This window comes from Hemitrygon akajei, chromosome 3 (genome assembly GCF_048418815.1).
Source record: "Hemitrygon akajei chromosome 3, sHemAka1.3, whole genome shotgun sequence".
NCBI lineage: Eukaryota > Metazoa > Chordata > Chondrichthyes > Myliobatiformes > Dasyatidae > Hemitrygon > Hemitrygon akajei.
This window is the reverse complement of record NC_133126.1, coordinates 28,003,289-28,025,713: the sequence shown is the minus strand read 5'-3', so window position 1 is coordinate 28,025,713 and position 22,425 is coordinate 28,003,289. Positions and strand designations below refer to the sequence as shown.

At 48.0% G+C, this 22,425-nt stretch overlaps 1 protein-coding gene across 1 annotated transcript in view; it reads left to right on the top strand.

Annotated features, from left to right (window-relative positions):
- The window catches only part of LOC140724798 (uncharacterized), an 81,589-nt gene that overhangs the window by 29,711 nt on the left and 29,453 nt on the right, over window positions 1–22,425 (top strand). Inside the window, exons 2-5 of the mRNA XM_073039422.1 lie at window positions 17,103–17,164; window positions 18,238–18,333; window positions 19,864–19,947; window positions 21,896–21,988. Of these exons, the coding sequence (XP_072895523.1) occupies window positions 17,103–17,164; window positions 18,238–18,333; window positions 19,864–19,947; window positions 21,896–21,988 (335 nt within the window). The remainder of the gene's footprint in view (window positions 1–17,102; window positions 17,165–18,237; window positions 18,334–19,863; window positions 19,948–21,895; window positions 21,989–22,425) is intronic.

Genomic DNA, 22,425 nt, shown 5'->3' with positions numbered 1-22,425 from the left:
GTGTCATCACTGAGGTGCTTAAAATGCCATCTCGGATTTCTCTCCCCTTTCCCTGCCCGAGGTGCAGTTGGAATGATGTGAGCTTGAAAAGCAAGGGGCAGAGTAAGTGAGGCCAGGTGCCTTCCTGTGATGAGGCAGTGGGTAGGCCTCACGGGTCCTGACCTCGAGTGCTGTCTTGTGTGCAGCTTTTCTGTTCTCCTCCTCGCTGTCTGGGTTTCCCCGACTGCTCCAGTTCCTCCCACATCCCAAAGCTGTGCGGGCCAGTTGGTTAGGTTAACAGGTCACTATCAATTTCCCCCAGTGTGTGGGTGAGGAACAGAATCGGGTGGATTGTGTGGGTGAATATTGAATGGGTGGCTGATAGAGCAGGGAAACAGGCCCAATCTCTCTTATGACCTTACTGCTTTGGGAGGAGTACTGTGAGACGTTACAAAATCAAGCAGGTCGGTAGGATTCCTAGAGCAACGGGGGGATCTCGGGATCCACGTCCCTGGAGTCCTCAAAGTTGCGGCACATGTTGATGCGGTGGTTAAGAAGGCATATGGTGTGTTGGCCTTCATCAGTTCAAGAGCTGTGAGGTAACATTGCAGCTCTATAAAACACTGTAACTCTGTAAAGCTCTATCAAATCTAACTCTATAAACCTCAATAGCTCTATGAAACCCCGGTTAAACCACACTTGGAGTATTGTGGCGTCTCATTATAGGAAGGATGTGAAAGCTTAAGAAAGGGTGCAGGGCAGATTTACCAGGATGCTTCCTGGGTTAAAGGGCATGTCATATGAAGGCAGGTTGAGTGAGCTGGGGCTTTCCTCTTTGGAGTGGAAGAGGCTGGGAGGTGACTTGATAAAAGTATTCAAGATGAGAAGGGGCATAGATAGAGTGGACAGCCAGAGACACTTCCCCAGGGCAGGGATGATTTACACAAGGTGAAAATGTAATTTCAAGGTAATTGGAGGGAAGTCTGGGATGATGTAGGTTGATGGGGTGGTTAAGAAGGCGTATGGTGTGTTGGCCTTCATTAGTCAAGGGCTTATGTTCAAGAGCTGTGAGGTAACACTGCAGCTCTATAAAACACTGTAACTCTATAAAGCTCTATCAAATCTAACTCTATAAACTTCAATAGTTTTTTTTTAGAGTAGTGGGTGTGTGGAACATGCTACTGGGGTGGTGGTACAGACAGATACATTAGTGATCTTAAGAGACTTTTAGACAGGCACATGGATGAAAGAAAAACAAAGTTTAGATTTATTTGTTACATTTACATCAACATCTCAAAGCATACAATGAAATGCATACCCACAGCCTACTAAGCCTAAACCCAAGTCTTTGTTTTGGAATGTGGGAAGAAACCCACACAGTCACAGGGAGAACGTACAAACTCCTTACTGACAGCGGCAGGACTGAACCCCGTTCTGTTTGCTGGCACTGAAGTGTTGCCCGGACAGAGGGCTATACGGGAGGCCACGGTGAGATTGATCTTGGAGCCGGTTAAAAGGTTGACACAACATTGTGGGCCGAAGGGCCTGCACTGTGCCACTGTTCTATGTTAACAGGTCTGATTCAAAGTGTAGAAATAGTTCAGAAGAAGTATATTTAGAAGATGTGTAAACTGCACACTTTTCTATGTTCTGTTCTTGAATAAGTTTCTTTTGGCTCTTGTAGTGGAAGTCCCGAATATCTGACCTAGAGAAGGTACCGCTTCCAGTCCCGTATCAAGGGCCTTTCTTCCTCTCGTGGCAGGGCGCGGCATTGGCAAAGAGGTGTCATTGTTATGAATAGATGGGCTGTCTGCCAGGGGATGTCAGAACAATGCCGGGGAACGGGCTGCCAACTGTTGGATGTGTCCCAGGAGGTTAATGCAAGGTTGTGCACCCAAGAATCTTTTTTTCTCAATGAGCTCCAGGCTGCATGAACATGAGTAACTCATTATTGTCGTGGACTTGGTCGCACCCAGAAAAGAGTTGCTTCAAATTACCAGAAACAAAAGGAAGTGCATTCTTGCAGCGCCCATCCCAACCAAAATAGTAAATGCCATTCTACACTACAGCTGCAGGGCAGAAGCAGAAAATCTGCTGCTTGGAATTCAGGGGGAACTTTTCTACACAGGGAGTGGTTACGTGAATGCTCTCACAAGCTTTAAGTTGTCAAATTGCACAGTAGATAGGGAAGTAAAGAATGCAAACGGCATGCTGGCCATCATTGGAGTCGGCGTTGACTACCGGAGTCGGCGTTGACTACAGGAGTCAGGACGTAAGTTGCAGCTCTATAAATCGGCTGTTCGGACACATTCGGAGAAACATGCAGGTTTGGTTGGCCCATCACAGGAAGGACACGGAGGCTTTGGAGAGAGTGCAGGGGAAATTCACCAAGCTGCTGCCTGGATTAGAGGATATGAGCCATCAGGAGAGGTCGGACAAACTTGGGCTGTTTTCTCCGCAGTGGTAGTGGCTAGGGAGAGACCTAACAGAAGTTTATAAAATTATGAGAGATGTAGATAGGGTAGATATCAGAAACCTCTGCAGATGTACATTCTAACTGGTTGCATCACCATCTGGTACAGAGGGACCACTGCACAGGATCAGAAAATAACTGCAGTGGATTGTTTATTCAGGCAGGTCCATTGTGAGCACTCCCTCCCCACCATCGAGGCATCTTCAACAGGTGATACCGCAAGATCCATCGTTACAACCCTCTACAACCCTCAACATGTTCTCTTCTCATTACTACCATCAGGGTGGAGGTACTAGAGCCTAAAGACACACACTCAATGTTTTAGTAACAGCGTTTTACCCTCTGCCATCAGATTTCTGAACGGACCGTGAGCACCACCTCACTTTTGGCTCTTGTTTATTTTATTTTTCTTATTGTTGCTTTTAGTTTATTCCTGGGTTGTACTCATCTGGAGAAGGATGCTTATGTGAGAGTGCTGATCTTGGACTACAGTTCAGCATTCAATGCCACAGTTCCATCCAGGCTCGACAAGTAGCTCAGAGACCTCGGCCCTGACCCTGCCTTGAGCAGCTGGATCCTGGACTTCCTGTCAGATTGCCAGCAGGTTGTAAGAGTGGGCTCCCTCACCTCCAACCCTCTGACTCTCAATACAGGAGCCCCTCAGGGCTGCGTACTGAGTCCCCTCCTTTACTCCCTGTATACCCATGACTGTGTCGCCACCCACAGCTCTAATCTGCTAATTAAATTTGCCGAGGGCACCACATTGATTGGCCTAATCTCAAACAATAACGAGGTGGCATACAGGGAAGAAGTCATCTCTCTGACACAGTGGTGTCAAGAAAGCAGCCTCTCCCTCAATATTGCAAAAAGAAAGGAGCTGGTTGTGGATTACAGGAGGAATGGAGATGGGATAACCCCTATTGAAAGCAAAGGATCTGGGGTTGAGAGGGTTAACGGCTTCAAGTTCCTCAGCATCCACATCACCGAGGACCTCACGTGGTCTGTACACACCAGCTGTGTGGTGAAAAAGGCACAACAGTACCTCTTTCACCTCAGACGCTTGAGGAAGTTTAGTATGGGCCCCCATATCCTAACAACTTTCTACAAGGGCACAATTGACAGCATCCTGACTGGCTGCATCACTGCCTGGTATGGGAACTGTACCTCCCTCAATCGCAGGACTCTTCAGAGAGTGGTGCAGACAGCTCAGCGCATCTGTAGTTGTGAACTTCCCACTATTCAGAACATTTACAAAGACAGGTGTGTAAAAAAGGCCCACAGGATCATTGGGAACCCAAGTCATCCCAACCACAATCTATTCCAGCTGCTACCATCCCTACCAAAGTGGTATCACAGCATAAAAGCCAGGACCAACAGGCTCCGGGGACAGCTTCTTCCACCAGGCCATCAGACTGATGAACTCACGCTGATCTGAGTGTATTTCTATGTTACATTGACTGTTCTATTTGTTATAAATTATAAATTACTATGGTTGCACAAGGCACATTTAGTTGGAGACGTAACAAAGATTTTTACTCCTCATGAATGTGAAGGATGTAAGAAATACGGTCAATTCAATAATGTGTTGCACGGTACTGCTGCCGTCAAACAACTCCTTTCATGACACGTCAGTGATAATAAAATCAATTCTTTATCCCAGGGTGGAAATGTCGAAAACAAGAGGGCATAGGTTTAAGGTGAGAGGGGAAAAGTTTAAAGGAGATGTGCAGGGCAGCGAGTGTGCTGGGGGCCTGGAACACGTTGTCAGGGAGAGAGCGGATGCAGAGGTGGGAAGATAGGAATGTTTGAGGTGCATTTGGACAGGAAATGAAGGGGTATGGGTCACATGCTGGCAGACAAGGCTAGTTTAGTTTGCCATCATGGCCAGCACAGACACAGTGGGCTGAAGGGCCACTGTTTTCTCTGAGTAGAAAATCAAATGCAGGTTATCATGAAATTAGTGTCAGTGGGTTAGCATTGACACTGGGGGCCAACTGGCCTGTTACTGTGCATGACTCAAACATGGAATGCAAGACAGACTGCAGATGCTGGGAATATAGATTTCCCTGTAGCTTTTACACGTGATTCTGTATTGTTATTGTTTTACCTTGTACTACCTCGACGCACCGTGTAATAATATGAAGAGTCTGCAAAACAGGCCTTTCACTTCGTCTCCGCCCCATACTGCAGATTTTATGAGGGTGATGATGAGAAATCGGATAATGCTTGAGTAGCTTTGTCTGGAAGGTTGCCTATTGAGTCCACAGCACATAGTGTAACGTCAGACAGTGCCAGCTGTAAGATCGGGGTTCAATTCCTGCTGCAGTTTGTGAAGAGTTGGTGCGTTCGCCCCGAGTCCACGTGGGTTTCCGTTAGATGCTCCGGGTTCCTCCCACGTTCCAAAGACTCACTGGTTGGGATTAGTGAGTTGTGGGCATCCCATGTTGTGAAAGAAGCTCGGTGATACTTCTGGCTGGCCCCCAGTGCATCCACGGACTGAATTTCACCACGGGCTTTGATGTATGTGTGACAGATAAAGCTCATATTTAATCTCCTAGCTATCACTCAAGCCCTCCGGTTTGGGTAGTATTCTCTCAGATTTTGAAAGGTGCTCCCATGATGTCTTTTGCTTTGTGTTTACCAGAACCACTACGAGGAAAACCCAGTCACCAGCAACTAACCTTACCGGTTGAGATTGGGTGGAGCTCACACCTACTCCCATTTGCAATATGGAATGGCTTCAGCCCATCCCTTTAATCTAAGCCTAATTGTAGCTCCAGATCCACAGAATTAATCTGACTTGACATTGCCCAGTGGGTAATAACCTTGCATGTTTTATGAAGATAGGTTAAGCGAGCTAGGGCTCTTTAGAGTGAAGGAGGATGAGAGATGTACAAGTTGGACTGGTCTTGGAGTAGGTTAAAAGGTCAGCACATTCTCCCCAAGTTCTTATACTTATTTCAATCTATCCCAATTTTTATTCCTAAATCTTTTTTGGATTCCTTAGACTCTATTATTTTGTCATATCTGTGGCAGAATAAGCGCTCTAGAATTAATAAAATCCACCTCCAAAAATCTAAAAAAGAGGGTGGCATGGCTTTACCTAACTTTCGCTTATATTACTGGACAGCTACTATACATTGTGCTGCCTTCTGGTCTTTCTTCCACGGTCAACCCGAGTGCCCTAACTGGGTGGCAATGGAGTTGAGCTCCACTAAAGGATTATCTATATCTGCACTTCTTGGCTCTGCACTCCCTAGCAGTCTGCCCAGATCAATAGCTAATCCTCTGGTTAGACACACTTTGCGTATATGGGCTCAGTTCAGGAAATGCTATGGTTTCCAGGGGTTTTCCGTTTCTAGCCCTGTCGCACATAATCACCTTTTTTTACCTACCACGTACGATTCAGCGTTCCATGTTTGGAACAGGAAGGGCATTAGACATTTTGAAGATCTCTTCATTGATAATCGCTTCGCTTCTTTTCAGCAGCTCTCCGTTAAGTTCAACCTGCCTAACGCTCACTTTTTCAGATATCTCCAAATCCGACACTTTACTGCTCCTTTAATTCCTAACTTTCCTGAAATGCCTGCGAAAAATGCTATGGACCTATTTCTTTCCATTAATCCACTAGGTAAAGGTTTAATTTCAATTATCCGAGATAAACTAGCAGCCTTACGACGGGCCCCTGTGGATAAAATTAAAATGGCCTGGGAGCAGGATTTAAATATCTCCTTATCTGAGGAGAGCTGGGACTCAGTTCTCAAATCGGTTAACTCAACCTCCCTTTGTGCTCGCCATTGCCTTTTACAGTTTAAGATTGTTCACAGAGCCCATATGTCTAAATCTAAACTATCTCGATTCTACCCTGGCATTAGTCCACTCTGTGATAAATGCAAGAGGGGCGTGGCCTCTCTCATCCATATGTACTGGCTCTGTCCTAGCTTGGAGAAATTCTGGAAAGATGTCTTCACTACATTATCGGGTATTCTGAATCAGCACCTAGAACCTAACCCCTTAATTGCTCTGTTCGGTTTTTGGGGTGAGACAGATTTATGTCTGGGTCCGACCAAATGCCGAATACTATCCTTTGCCTCTCTCCTGGCGAGACGCTTGATCCTCCTTAGATGGAGAGATGTTGCCCCGCCCACTCATGCACAATGGCTTAACGACATTATGGCCTGCTTGGACCTCGAAAAAATACATTATTCAGTTCTTAATTCGGATCTAAAGTTCCATAAGGTCTGGGGACCTTTTATCGAGTACTTTCATAACCTTCCTCTTGACTAGGGTTTTTTTTTTCTTTTTTTTTTCTTCTTTTCGGTCCCTTGCTTTCAGCTCCTTTTTTTTTCTGGTAGTAGGCATTATTATCCTCTGTTACTAAGTGTATTCACAGTCTGGGAGTTTGACTGTCCGGACTTATACTCTCTATATTGTGTGGTGGTTGGTCTGGAGTTGTTGTTTTTTTTCTTGTGTTGTGGGGTTTGGGGAGGACACTAAGCTTACTTGTCTTCAATTTAGGTGCTTTTTTGTTAAACTCTCTTCCTTTGTAGCATATTGTTATTGTAAATAGTCACCGTAAATAGTCACCGTTTCAGGCAGAGACCTTTCACCAGTCCTGATGAAGGGCCTCGGCCCAAAACATCAACTATTTACTCTTTTCCATGGATGCTGCCTGGCCTGCTGATCTCCTCTGACATTCTGTGTGTGTCGCTTTGGATTTCCAGCATCTGTAGAATCTCTGTTGTTTGTCAGGCTGAGACCCCTCATCGGGACTGAAAAGGAAGAGGGCAAAAGCCAGAATAAGAAGATGGGGAGAGGGGAAGGAGGACGAGATGGTAGGTAATAGGTGAGGGGAACAGTGGGTGGGGAAGGTGTATGGAGAGAGAACCTGGGAGGTGAAAGGTGGAAGAGGTAAAGGGCTGTGAGGAAGGAATAAGAAGAGAGTGGACCATGGGAGAAAGGGAAAGAGGAGGGGCATCAGAGGGAGGTGATAAGCAGGTGAGGAGAGGTGAAGGGGTAAGAGGGGAGCAAGAATGAGGAATGGAAAAAGAGAGAAGGGGAAGGAATGAGGATGTGGGTTCTGCTGGTACGATCACCAGTTGTTACCTCCTTTAATTATCCCTGGAGATCTTGTGTTGAGAGTCTCAGTGTCAAGCGTTGACCGCTTATTCCCCTTCAGAAATGCTGCCTGACCTGCTGAGTTCCTCCAGCATATTTGAGCCAGTACGGTGCTATACTGCTCTATGTTCAATGTTCTCTGTACCCTCTGCGAACAGGGCAGTTGTAACATCAACAACCGACTGTTTTGGAAATTTACCTGCACCCCGATCGACAAGTTCTCTCTCCTACAGCGTTGGGACGTACTGTGAACATCACCACCACCAGCTGGCTGAGTGTATACACAGCCATAGGAGAGGGGAGCAGTCTTAATATAGAGTGGTGACGGTGTTGAGGAGAGAAGGGTGTGGGGTCTAGGAAGGGAGAGGTGGGGGGAGAGATGGTACAACGCATCAGAGAGATATATAATAGGGAAATCGGCCCTTCGGCCCAACTTGTGCATGCTAACCAAAATGTGTCCTCCAGCTAGTCCCATTTGCCAATGAAAGGATAAGCCTTTCTTATCCATGATCATTGACGTTGTGGGCACCTCTGGCAGCTTGTTCAGAGATTAAGATTAGCTTTAATTTTCACATGTACGTCGAAACACACAGTAAAATGTGTTGTCTGTGTCAAATCAAATCAGCAATGGTTGTGCTGGGGGCAGCCCACAAGTGTCACCATGTTTCCGGTGCCCACAATTCACTAATCCTCACCTTGTGGGAGGAAATTGGAGCACTCGAAGGAAGCCTACGCAGTCACAGAGAGAGAGCGTACAAACTCCTTTATAAAGAGTGGTGGAAATCAAACCTAGTTATGTTAACCGCTGCATTACTGTACCACCCTCTGTGTGGGACAAGTTGTCCCTCAGGTCCCATTTTAAATCTTTCCCCTCTTGATTTAAATTTGTGCATCTTGTTTATGACTCCTCTACTCTGCGGGTGGGTTTGGGGAGCCGGGTACTGTGACTTTCTACCGTATCTATGCCTTTCATAATTCTACAGGCCTCTGCAACTTCCCCAGGGAATAAAATCCCAGTGCCTCTTACAGGTCGCTTAGCGGGAGTTGTAAGATGGGGTTTGATTCCTGACACTAGCTCTGAGGAGTTTAGATATTCTCCAGTTTCCTCGCACAAAGACGAGCGGTTGTGGTTAGTGAATTATAGAATGCTATGTTGGTGCTGGAGGTGTTTTAACACTTGCGGGATACCCGGCACGATCTGTTCTTCAACACTCAGTGACATTTTTGAACCCTAGAGCACCATAGCACAGAAACAGTCCCTTCAGCCCATCTAGTCCATGTTGAACTGTTACTTTGCCGAGTCCCATCGACCTACACCGGGACCGTAGCCCTCCATACCCCTCCCATCCGTGTACCTATCCAGACTTCCCTTCAGTGTTGAAATCGAGCTGGCATCCACCACTTGTGCTGGAGCTCGTTCCTCGCTCTCACAACCCTCTGAGTGAAGAAGCCTCTCCTCGGGTTCCCCTTAAATGTTTCACCCCTGGCATATGACCTCTAGTTCTCATCTTGCCCAGTCCCAGTGGGAAAAGCCACTATCTCTACCCCCTCACACATAAAATGCTGGTGGAACACAGCAGGCTAGGCAGCATCTATAGGGAGAAGCGCTGTCGACGTTTCGGGCCGAGACCCTTCGTCAGGACCCCCTCTTCATTTTATACTTCCAGGGAACTGTTCGTAACGTTCCCTGGTGGCCTGCTGCTCACTGTGAAAATCCTCCCCTGGTTTAACTTCCCCAAATGGAACATTCTTCCCTTAAGACAGTCAGAAGCTGATGACGTTTGCTGTTGTTTAGGTAACGTTGAATTCCATTTCCAGCTCCGCAGCAAGTGAAGCAATTTGTGTAGAGGGATCTGGATGTGGGCTGGTAGAAGTGACAGGTAACACGACTGGCAGTAATGAGTCATTCAGAACAAAGAGACAGTGTTCCAGCAGGCTCTTCAGCCCACAGAGTCTGTGCGAGCCATCAGCCTCCCATATACACTGATCCGGCCAGCACTAATTCCAGTTTCAATTATTTTTATCTCCCCATCAACTCCCCCAGATTCTGCCACCCACCCACAGAGGTCAGTTAACCCACCGACCCACATGCCTTTGGGAGGTGGGAGGAAAGCAGAACAAACTCACAGGGAGAGCGTGCAAACTTCAGAGAGTCAGTGCTGGGGGTTGGGATCGAACTTGGGTCTGTGGAACCAGGGGGCAGCAGCTTACTCTGCCGTAGTCAGAGTGAAAAAGGCGATAGAACATGCACTCAGTGGCCATGTTATTAGCTCCCTGGTGTATCTGATGAAGTGGCTACTCAGGGTATGTTTGTGGTCTTCTGTTGCTGTAGCCCATCCACGTGAAGGTTCAATGTGCTGTGAGTTCAGAGACCCTCTGCACGCCACCGTTGTAATGCATGCTTGAGTTACAGTCACCTTGAACCAACCTGACCAATCTCCTCTGAGCTCTGTAGAACGTCGTACATCACAGCACAGTACAGGCCCTTTAGCCCGCAATGTTCTGCTGACCTTTTAACCTACTCCTAGAGCAATCCAACTCTTCCCTCCCCCATAGCCCTCCATTTTTCTTTCACTCATGTGTCTAAGAGCCTCTCAAATGCCCCTAACGTGTCTGCCTCTACCTGGCGCACACACACACCCACCACTTTATATGTAAAGAACTTATCGCTTCATGTTCTCATCAATTTCCTTCCCCACCCAGATTCTACAACTCACAATTTACAGTGTCCAATTAACCTATCAACCCACACATCTCTGGGATATGGGAAACCAGAACACCTCGGGGAATCCTACATAGACGCAGGGGGAACGTGCAAACTCCACACAGAGAGTACCAGGCATTGGGATCGGACCCCAGTCTCTGGAGCGGTGGGGTAGCAGCTAACTGTGCTGTACTCAAGGGAAAAAGGAAGATCAGAGAGCTAACCACTGTCTGCTGACGTTCAGATTCAGAACCAGGTTCATCATCACTGACATGATGTGAAATCAGATATTGTCATTTTTATGTGTTGTTTTGTAGTAGCAAGAAACCAAAATTACTACAGGTTACAATAAAAAGTGTAAACAAGTAGTGCAAAAGAGGGATAGTAAGGTAGTGTTTGTGGACGGTTTAGAAATCTAATGGCAGGGGGGAAGAGGCTATTCCGAAAACATTGAGTGTGGGTCTTCAGGCTCCTGTTCCTCTTCCCCAATAGTGGTAGCAAGGACAGGGTTTGTACTGGATGGCGAGGGTCCTTAATGATAAGATACCATCTTCTGGAGTCGTCACCTTTGGAAGAGCCCTCGAGGCTGAGGAGGGTTGTGCCCATGATGGAACTGGCAGAGTCTACAACCCTCTGCAGCCTCCTGCAATGCTGTGCACTGGAGCCTCCACACGAGGCGGTGATTAACCAGTCAGAATGCTCCCACTGTGCGTGTGGAGATTTGCATCCTCATCTTGCACTGGACACAGACAGACGGGTACTGTGGGGGGACAGTTGCTGACTTCTCAGCAGTAGTGACAAATTCCAAAAGGCAGTGGACAGTCTGGTTCAGGAGTGACAGGGAGACAGGGTGGTGTGAACAGTTTAAACACACAAACATTTCCTCTGCATTTTGAGATGAGTTTAACTCTGTTCCTCAGAATCCGAATCAGGTTTAGTATCAGGCATATGTCGTGAAATTTGTTGTTTTGCAGCAGCAGTACATAATAATAAAAAATATATAAATTACAACAAGAAGTGTATATATAAAAAGAATTAGGTTAAATAAGGAGAGGAAAAAGTAGTGTTCATGGGTTCATTGTCTATTCAGAAATCATGAGGGGAAGAAGTTGTTCCTGAAACCTTGAGAGTGTGTCTTCAGGCTCCTGGACCTCCTCCCTGATGGCAGCAATGAGAAGAGGGCATGACCTGGGTGGTGGGGTCCTTCATGATGGACACTGCCTTTTTGACGCATCATCTTTTGAAGGTGTTCTGGGGAGGCGAGTGCCCATGAGGGAGCTGGCTGAGTTGCAATTTACTGCAGCTTTTTCCGATCCGGTGCGGTGACCTCTCCGTACCAGGCACTGATGCAACCAGTTAGAATGCGCTCCGCGTCACATCTGTAGAAATTTGCGAGTGCCTTTGGTGACGTCCCAAATCGCCACAAACTCCTAATGAAAGACAACTGCTGCTGTGCCTTCTCTGTAATTGCATCGACACGTCGGGCCCAGGATAGATGTTCACGCCAAGAAATTTGAAACTGCTCCCCCTTTCCACTGCCGATGCCTTGATGAGGAGTGGTGTGTGTTCCCTCAGCGTCCCCGGCCTGACAGTGCCGTTCTTTTGTGTTGTAGTTCCTCAGGCGTCTGGGGAAGTGAGGGGGGGGAGAGCGAAGGCGTCTGAAAAGTTGGTGGAATGAGAGAAGTGAAGACTTCTTGGGAATGATGATCCAGGGGGAGAGCGGGGGGAGTAAGGGGAAAAACGAAGGTCTATGGAAAGGAGGGGAGCTGTGGGGAAATGGGGAAAGTGAGGGGATCTTTGGAGTGAGGGAGCTATTGGGGATTGAGGGAGGATTTGGGGAGTGGGAGCGAGCCAGGTGATAGTGAGAGAGCCACCCCAGGTTCTGGTTACCGGAGGGTGGAGCTGCTTCACTCCCTGTGTGGGAGAGGTGGAACTGTCCAGTATTAATGAAGTACAGTGGTCCTGGCAGTGAGCCGACCCCATTGTGAACTTGTACACGACTGTGAGAGGAGGTGTTAATTAATGATAGGGGATCCCTATGTACCTGAAACCACTCAGATCCTACGGTCCCCAGAGGAGTTGGGGTGGAACGTGAATAATCTCATCCCAATCCAGTTTCCATGCCAACATTGCCTAAGTACGATAATTAATTGCTCAGCTGGGTTACCCTGTGCTTATCGTCGCCATGAACAGAGGGAGCTGGTGCACAAGTAGACATGTTTTGATGAGTGGGGGGGGGGGGGGGAGACTGGGATGTTCCCGTTCCTATTTGGGCATGTCAGTTGTGGTGAGGCCACGCACACTCGGGTTGGGGGAGCAACACCTCATATTCTGTCTGGGTAACCTCCAACCTGACAACATGAACATCGATTTCTCAAACTTCAGGTACTTCCCTCCCCCTCCTCTCTTTTTCCATTCCCCATTCTCTTCTCCTCACCTGTCCTTCACCTCTCCCTAGAGCCCTTCTCCTTTCCTTTCTTCCATGGTCCATTGTCCTGTCCTATCAGATTCCTCCTCCTTCAGCCCTTTACCTTTTCCACCTATCACCTCCCGGCTTCTTACTTCATCTCCCCCACCCACCACACCTTCCCCCTCACCTGGTCTCACCTATCACCTGCTAGCTTGTACTCCTCCCCCTCCCTAACCTGGCTGCTGCCCCCCTCTCTTTCCAGTCCCGATGAAGGGTCTCAGCCCAAAACATTGGCTGTTTATTCCCCCTCCATAGATGCTGCCTGAATTGCTGAGTTCCTCTAGCATTTTGTGTGTGTTGCTCTGGATTTCCAGCACCTGCAGTACATCGTGTGCTTCTGACTTGCTGTTGGTGGACTTGCTCTGCCCTCTGCTGGTGTCTCAGCTTTTCCCTTCCAAATTATTCCCAGCTGATTCCATATCTACAAGATATTCTTTCCTACAGTACTTGAATAGCAAAAGCAAATTCAAACAGTTTCTGAGTAGGAGAAAAGAGATTGTTGTAGAAAGTAGCGGGCTTGGACTGTTGGATATGGTACATGTAGAGTAGACTGAGTGTGTGATTCTACGATGGTGTTTACTTTGGAATGGTTCCATGGTACTTTCAGCCTGACCTATTAATGTTTTACTGCCGGTTGTAAGAGTTCGGACTGCCTGTAGGGAGCTGATTGTCTCTTTGGGAGTGCAGTGCTGACTGATTCTGTCAGAACCCACACTGTGGTGGGGTGTTGGCAGAAGTAGAACGTCGAACGGTACTGCACAGTGCAGGCCCTTTGGCCCACAATGCTGTGATGACCTTTTAACCTTCTAAGATCAATTTACCACCTCCCTACTAATGAGCCTCCATTTCCCTATCATCCATGTGCCTAGGAGTTTCTTAAATGTCCCTAATGCATCTGCCTCTAGCACCACCCCCTAGCAGTGTTCCACGCGACGACCACCCTGTGTAAATAAAAATCTACCTCTTGCCTCTATAACTTTCCTCCAAACAGCTTAAAATCATGCCGTCGTATTAGCCATTTCCACTCTCCGATGCACAGAATCACGAGGGGCTACAGAGGGTTGAAGACTGAGATGCATGAACAGCACAGACCTCCCCACCATCGAGAATGTCTTTGAAAGGCAGTGCGTCAACAAGGTGGCATCAGTCATTAAGCACCCTCACCATCAGGGGCATATCCTCTTCTCATAATTACCATCAGGGAGAAGGTACTGGAGCCTGAAGACATCTGCCATTGGATTTCTGAATGGTCCATAAATGCTACCTCTACTCCTTTTTTTGTGCCCTCTTTTATTTTTTGGTGGAGATGCATCTCTACCAAAGGAATTCCTTCCCTCCGCCAGCCTGCTGGGCACCCTTGGGCAAGGTGTACCACCTGCTTGATCAAACCCCCCCCCCCCCCCCCCAATCAGAGATCAGAGTCACAGAAGCCATTGGAAAAGGTGGTGGATGGTCATATGAACAGCCGGTGCAGATCACAAGTCCTGGTTATGTGACCGCTGGCACCAGGCAGACAATCTCTGAAGACTATTGATAATGGCTGGTGTCACCTGTCTGGTAAAGACACTGCCCAGAAGAAGGCAACAGCAAACCCCGTACAAAAGTTTGTCAAGAGCAATCGTGGCCATGGGCCCACGGTATATGACATGGCACATGATGATGATTTATTATTGTACCATATACAGTATGAGGCCCCATGTGCCATCTAGGCACTAAGGGTTCAGATGACGATATACAGTATATTTTCATGTCTTTGCACTGTACTGCTGCTACATAACAAAAAATTTTACATCGTGTCAGTGATAAAACCTGATTCTGGTTATCTTCTGCAAAGCCCTAGGAATAGTCAGCATGGCTTTGTCAAAGGCAGGTCGTGCCTTACGAGCCTGATTGAAATTTTTGAGGATGTGACTAAACACATTGATTAAGGAAGAGCAGTAGATGAAGTGTATATGGATTTCAGCAAGGCATTTGAGAAGGTACCCATGTAAGGCTTATTGAGAGAGTAAGGAGGCATGGGATCCAAGGGGACATTGCTTTGTGGATCCAGAAATGGCTTGCCCACAGAAGGCAAAGAGTGGTTGTAGACGGGTCATATTCTGCATGGAGGCCGGTGACCAGTGGAGTGCCTCAGGGATCTGTTCTAGGACCCCTACTGTTTGTGATTTTTATAAATGACCTGGATGAGGAAGTGGAGGGATGGGTTAGTAAATTTGCTGATGACACAAAGGTTGGAGGTTTTGTGGATAGTGTGGAGGGCTGTCAGAGGTTACAGTGGGACAGTGATAGGATGCAAAACTGGGCTGAGAAGTGGCAGATGGAGTTCAACCCAGATAAGTGTGAAGTGGTTCAGTTTGGTAGGTCAAATATGATGGCAGAATATAGTATTAATGGTAAGACTTTTGGCAGTGTGGAGGATCGGAGGGATCTTGGGGTCCGAGTCCATAGGACACTCAAAACTGCTGTGCAGGTTGACTCTGTGGTTAAGAAGGCATACGGTGTATTGGCCTTCATCAATCGTGGGATTGAGTTTAAGAGCCGAGAGGTAATGTTGCAGCTATATAGGACCCTGGTCAGACCCCACTACTGTGCTCAATTCTGGTCGCCTCACTACAGGAAGGACGTGGAAACTATAGAAGGGGTGCAGAGGAGTTTTACAAGGATGTTGCCTGGATTGGGGAGCATGCCTTATGAGAATAGGTTGAGTGAACTCAGCCTTTTCTCCTTGGAGCGACAGAGGATGAGAGGTGACCTGATAGAGGTGTACAAGATAATGAGAGGCATTGATTATATGGATAGTCAGAGGCTTTCCCCCAGGGCTGAAATGGCTAGCATAAGAGGGCATGTTTTAAGTGCTTGGAAGTAGGTACAGAGGAGATGTCAGGGTTAAGTATTTTACGCAAAGAGTGGTGAGTGCGTGGAATGGGCTGCCAGTGACAGTGGTGGAGGAGGAAACGATAGGGTCTTTTAAGAGACTCCTGGATGGATACATGGAGCTTAGAAAAATAGAGGGCTATGGGTAAAGCCTAGGTAGTTCTAAAGTAGGGATATGTTCGGCACAGCTTTGTGGGCTGAAGGGCCTGTATTGTGCTGTAGGTTTTCTATGTTTCTGTGTCTCTCCATTTCCCCCGATACCTTTGATTCCACATCTGAACAAGCCCAGTGAGTGAGCCTCCATAGACCTCCAGGATAGGGAATTCGCAAAAGAATTCCCAAATATCTTCTCTGGCTTTATGGAGTGACTCCTGGTCCTTGAAACCTCATCCGGAGGAAGCATCCTCCTTCCATTCAGTCTGTTTTGGTAGAAGATAGAATGTCTGAGATGGCTGGGGTCTTTGATGATGCTGGCTGCTTTACTGAGGTAGCAGGAGGTGTGGATAGAATTCATGGACAGAGGCTGGTTCCCATGATGTGCTGAGCTGTGTTCACAACTCTGCATTTTCTGTTTTACTTTTACAAAGTATTTTCTCCTTGGGTCGGCTAAACTATTAGAATGATAACCACCTTGGTCCACGCGAGCTCCTGATGAATTGCTGCCCAACACGTTGTCATTAAGTAATACACGCCCTTCAGTCTGACTTGCTCACACCCACAAAAATACTCTCTAAGCCAGACCCATATCCTTCTAAACCTTTCCTATCCATGTACCTGTCCAAGTGCTTTTTAAATAATGTAATTGTACCCTCTTCTGCCCACTTCCTCTGGCAGCTCGTTCCATAGAAACACCACCCTCTGTGTGAAGAAGTTATTCCTTTGATGATCAGTTTTAAATCTTTCCTCTCTCACCTTGAACCTCTGACCTCTCGGTTTCGATTCCCCTACCCTGGGGAAAAGATTGTGACCATCCACCTTACCCAGGTCCCTCGTGGTTTGATAAACCAAGGTCAGGTTAAGTGGAAACGTTAATGTGGGTTAGAGTGAGATCACCCTTCGCTAACCAGACCAGCCACAGTTGTGCTGCAATGGGTAAGGCCACAGGAGTTCCCAACCAGACCGGTGTGTTCAGTCAATGTACGTCTTTGGGACACGGTAGCGCAGCAGTTGACATAACTCTTTGCAGTGCCAGTGACCCGGGTTCAGTTCTGTCACCGTGTGTAAGGAGTTTGTACGTTCTCCCGTGACTGGGTTTCCTCCCACATTCCAATAATGCGTGGGTTAGGGTTAGTAAGTTATAGGCATGTTATGTTGGTGCTGGGAGCCTGGTGACATCCCCCCCCCCCCCGGTACATTCCTACAATGTGTTGGTCATGGACGCAGAATTCACTGTATGTCTTGATGTTTCAATGTACACGGGACGTATAAAGTTAATCTTCAAACCTTCGTGCTGATGACTGACTGTGTTCCCTGTGTCTCTTCAGTTGAACGAGTCAGGACACAGAAGAGGACGTTTACGCGATGGATCAACTTCCACTTGGAAAGGGTGAGGATGAACTTTCCCTCTTAATCCTGTTTATTTTGCTGCACTTCAAATATTTACACATCCCATTAACTGCGTGACATAGCAGCCCACGAGGTTCAGCTGAACAACACAAGCAGCAGCAACAACAACTCAACAAAGCAAACAAGACAGCAGGACGGGACGAGGCAACGGTGACGGGACAATAGACAATAGGTGCAGAAGTAGACCATTTGGCCCTTCGAGCCTGCACCGCCATTCTGAGATCATGGCTGATCATCTACTATCAATACCCGGTTCCTGCCTTGTCCCCATATCCCTTGATTCCCCTATCCATAAGATACCTATCTAGCTCCTTCTTGAAAGCATCCAGAGAATTGGCCTCCACTACCTTCCGAGGCAGTGCATTCCACACCCCCACAACTCTCTGGGAGAAGAAGTTTTTCCTTAACTCTGTCCTAAATGACCTATCCCTTATTCTCAAACCATGCCCTCTGGTACTGGACTCTCTCAGCATCTGGAACATATTTCCTGCCTCTATCTTGTCCAATCCCTTAATAATCTTATATGTTTCAATCAGATCCCCTCTCAATCTCCTTAATTCCAGTGTGTACAAGCCCAGTCTCTCTAACCTCTCTGCGTAAGACAGTCCAGACATCCCAGGAATTAACCTCGTGAATCTACGCTGCACTTCCTCTACAGCCAGGATGTCCTTCCTTAACCCTGGAGACCAAAACTGTACACAATACTCCAGGTGTGGAACGGGACTAGTCGAGGCAACAACAGATCAGAACAAGTCAAGCTACTTTCCCCACTCATTCACCTCCCCACACAGAGACAGGTCTTCATCCCTGGACAGGCTGCCTCTGAGCCTCCAGTCCTGGATCACAAACTCAAACTCACAGACATCAGGCCCCAACCACCAGTCCCTGGCCCATTCTTCCGGCCTCCGACTTCCGGAGTCATGGAATGTTATCCCAGCTCTCCCCGTTGCCCCAGCTGGTGGAATGATTCCCCCATCTCGTGTGTGTACAGGCATGTGAGTGTTCTGCCCAGGTTTGCTCATTTCCTGCCCCGCTCTGTTTGACCCCTCTCAGTGCAAACCACCGCTGGAGGTGAGAGATCTGTTCCATGACATGCAAGATGGGAAGGTGCTGATGGCTCTGCTGGAGGTGTTGTCTGGACACAAACTGGTAAGGTTATTGCTGCACCTCGCCATTCACTGCTCTGTTCCTTCAAGTGTTCTTCCGATTAGTTAGTTCATTTTTGTCACATATCCCGAGATTTGGGCCTCTTCCCCAGTAAAGGATGTGCTGGCATCAGAGAGGGTCCACGGGAGATTCATGAGAATGATCCCAGGAATGAAAGGGTTAAAATCTCGCGTGTTTGATGGCTCTGGACCTGTTTTCATTGGAGTTTAGAAGAATGAGGGGCGATCTCGTTGAAACCTAGTGAATACTGGAAAGCCTAGATAGAATGGATATGGAGAGGATGTTTCCTATAGTGGGAGGGTCTAGGACCAGAGGGCACAGCCTCACCATAGAAAGGCATCCTTTTAGCACAGGAATGAGGAGGAATTTCTCTGGTGGTGAATCTGTGGACGGCTGTGGATGCCAAGCAGTTGGGTATATTTAAAACAAAGCTTGATAAGATTTTGGTTAGTAAGGGTGTTGGAGGTTATGGGGAGAAGGCAGGGGAACGGGGTTGAGAGGGAGAATAAACCAGCCATGATGGAATGGCAGGGCAGACTGGCCCAATTCTGCTCACTGTCTTGTGGAAAAGGTTTTGTTTGTGTGTCAGTGCAGTACATTGTAAGTACATCCGTTGGTAGAAAAGGGAAAGGAACAATAGCAGGGTATAGCGTTACAGCTACAGAGAAAGGGCAGCATTGATGTTGGTATATTATTGTCACATGAGCTCATAAACAGTGAAAAGCTTGTCCTGTAAACTGTTCACAGAGCCGATCATTACACAGTGCATGCAGTCAGGACGAGGGAAAACTGTAACAAGTCAGAGTAAAATGTAAAAGCCATTGAAAAGAAAGTGCAGTTAACAAGTGCAAGATCACAGCGAGGTGATGAGTCCATCTTCTCACTGGAAACTCGGGTAACAGTGGGACATAGCGAAGCGAGAATGTCCAAGGATGGGAGGTTCAGAGATACAGCACAATAACAGACCCTCTGGCCTAATGACCCCGTGCTGCCCAGTTACACTCGTGACCAATTAAGTTACTAACCCGTATGTCTTTGGGATGTGGGAGGAAACCGGAGCTCCTGGAGGAAATCTACGTGGTCACAGGCAGAGCATATGGTGGTGGGAAGTGATATGAGAGTGTCACTCTCAAACTGGGGGGGCTTGAGTGATAAGGAAAAGATGAAAGATCAGCTTTATTTGTGACATGTACATTGAAACGTACAGTGAAATGTATCGCGAGTTAATAACCAGCTCGGTCTGAAATGTGCTGGGCGCAGCACAGAAGTGTTGTCCTGCTTCCAGCACCAACTTAGCGCATTCCTAACCCGTACCTCCTTGGGATGTGGGAGGAAACCGGGACCCCCGCAGGAAACCCACGCGGTCACGGAGAGAGCATACAAACTCCTTACAGACATCAACTGGTGTTGCCCCATGCCTGGCATATACCAGTGAGCCATGGGGATAACTGTAGATTGGCAGCTGGCCATTCCTGCCTGCATCGGCTGACTAATGCCCTCTTCTTTGTTCAGATGCACCACTACAAGCACTCAAGGCATCGGATTTTCCGGCTGAACAACATTGCCCGAGCCCTGAAATTCCTGGAGGATGGCTACGTGAGTATTGCGTCTGTGTAGCTCTACCTGCCCTTTGCACACCTTTCAAAATAAAGCCAGAACCCCTCACACCGACTGCACAGAGGCACGAGAGATAGTGAGCAGCAGACACAGCTGCTCAGGCAGCGTCAGTGGAGGGGAGACCCTCCTTCAGGGCTGGAAGGGGGGGGAAGAAACCGGATTAGAAAGGTGGGGGAGGGGAGGAGTTCAAACTGGCAGATGATGGGTGAGGGCTGGTGAGGGGAGAGGCTGGGATTGAAGTAAAAAGCTGGCAGGTGATCGGTAGAAGAGGCAAAGGGCTGTCCCACCCCCTCACCCAGTTTCACAATCTCCTAACAGATTCCTTCTTCAGCCCTCTACCCAATTCCACGCATCCGCCACTCTCCGTGGATTAAATAAAACCTACCTCTGTTTCCCGGACAGGTTGAAGGTTCAGGGTTGAATATTGGTTGTTGTCATTTGTCAAAAATGATTGTTAGCAACACACACAAAATGCTGGATTTCCAGCACCTGCAGAATTCCTTCTGTTTACAAAATGATTGTTGCTCCAGATTTGACACAGGTTTTAAACAAACACAAGAGTAAAGGACTCAATAAAAACACAATAAATCTAAAGACATAGGGTTAGCTCAGATCTATATAGACTGATTCTGTGTGTTGTACAAACGTTTGTACATAAAGTGACTCTAGCCTGCAGTATGTAAGGTGACTCTGATAGCAAATGATAAAGTAGTGGAGATGGGCTGGGTTAGTGAGTGGAGGTGTTGATCAGCCCAACGGCTCGGGGGATGTATCTGTTTGAGTCTGGGGGGGGATGTATCTGAGTGTGTGGGGGGGATGTATCTGAGTGTGTGGGGGGGATGTATCTGAGTGTGGGGGGATGTATCTGAGTGTGTGGGGGGGATGTATCTGAGTGTGGGGGGATGTATCTGAGTGTGTGGGGGGGATGTATCTGAGTGTGGGGGGATGTATCTGAGTGTGTGGGGGGTATGTATCTGAGTCTGGGGGGGTATGTATCTGAGTCTGGGGGGGTATGTATCTGAGTGTGGGGGGGTATGTATCTGAGTGTGGGGGGGTATGTATCTGAGTGTGGGGGGATGTATCTGAGTGTGGGGCGGGATGTATCTGAGTGTGGGGGGGATGTATCTGGGTGTGGGGGGGATGTATCTGAGTGTGGGGGGTATGTATCTGAGTGTGGGGGGGTATGTATCTGAGTCTGGGGGGGTATGTATCTGAGTGTGGGGGGGTATGTATCTGAGTCTGGGGGGGGGTATGTATCTGAGTCTGGGGGGGGTATGTATCTGAGTGTGGGGGGTATGTATCTGAGTCTGGGGGGGTATGTATCTGAGTGTGGGGGGGTATGTATCTGAGTCTGGGGGGGTATGTATCTGAGTGTGGGGGGGTATGTATCTGAGTGTGGGGGGGTATGTATCTGAGTCTGGGGGGGGGTATGTATCTGAGTGTGGGGGGGATGTATCTGAGTGTGGGGGGGATGTATCTGAGTGTGGGGGGGTATGTATCTGAGTGTGGGGGGGTATGTATCTGAGTCTGGGGGGGGGTATGTATCTGAGTGTGGGGGGTATGTATCTGAGTGTGGGGGGGTATGTATCTGGGTGTGGGGGGATGTATCTGAGTCTGGGGGGGTATGTATCTGAGTGTGGGGGGGTGATGGTATCTGAGTGTGTGGGGGGGATGTATCTGAGTGTGGGGGGGTATGTATCTGAGTGTGTGGGGGGGATGTATCTGAGTGTGGGGGGGTATGTATCTGAGTGTGGGGGGGTATGTATCTGAGTCTGGTGGTCCTGGTGTGGTTGCAGCATGGCCTCTCTTCCTGATGGGAGTGGGACAGGGAAGTTTATGGCCCACGTTCATACGGCATGAGGGGACAGGCAGTAACTGGAAGCAGTCATTGTGAATGTTGTGACCACTCTCTGTCTTCTGATGGTAGGTGAAGCTGGTCAGCATCGATGCCCCTGAGATTGCAGACGGCAACCCTTCGATGATCCTGGGCTTGATCTGGAACATCATCCTTCGCTTCCAGGTAAGTCAGTGGCACTGGGCAGTCCATCACAGGAACAACGTCTGTCACAAACACACAGAGCTCCTTTCTGCACGGGATCTGTTTGCAGACTGCACAGTAGTGTAATGCTTTTAAAACACCAGTAACCCAAGTTCAATCCCGCGGCTGTCTGAGAGAAGTGGATTCTCCCCACGACCACGTGGGTTTCCTCCGGGTGCTCTGGTTTGTCCCACTTCCCTATGATGTACAGTGCTAGGAGGTCATTCCTGGGCACGATTACAGTCGCTGTCTGCATGTTCTCCCTGTGACTCTGTGGCTTTTCTCTGAGTGCATACTGTATGCTTCCTTCCCTTGAATATTCATGTCTCTATCTACAACAGACTGGCTCCCCACAGACCTGTATGGCTTTCCCATTGACTTTATTCCTTTTTTTGTAATTTTTTTTATTGAAACATTTC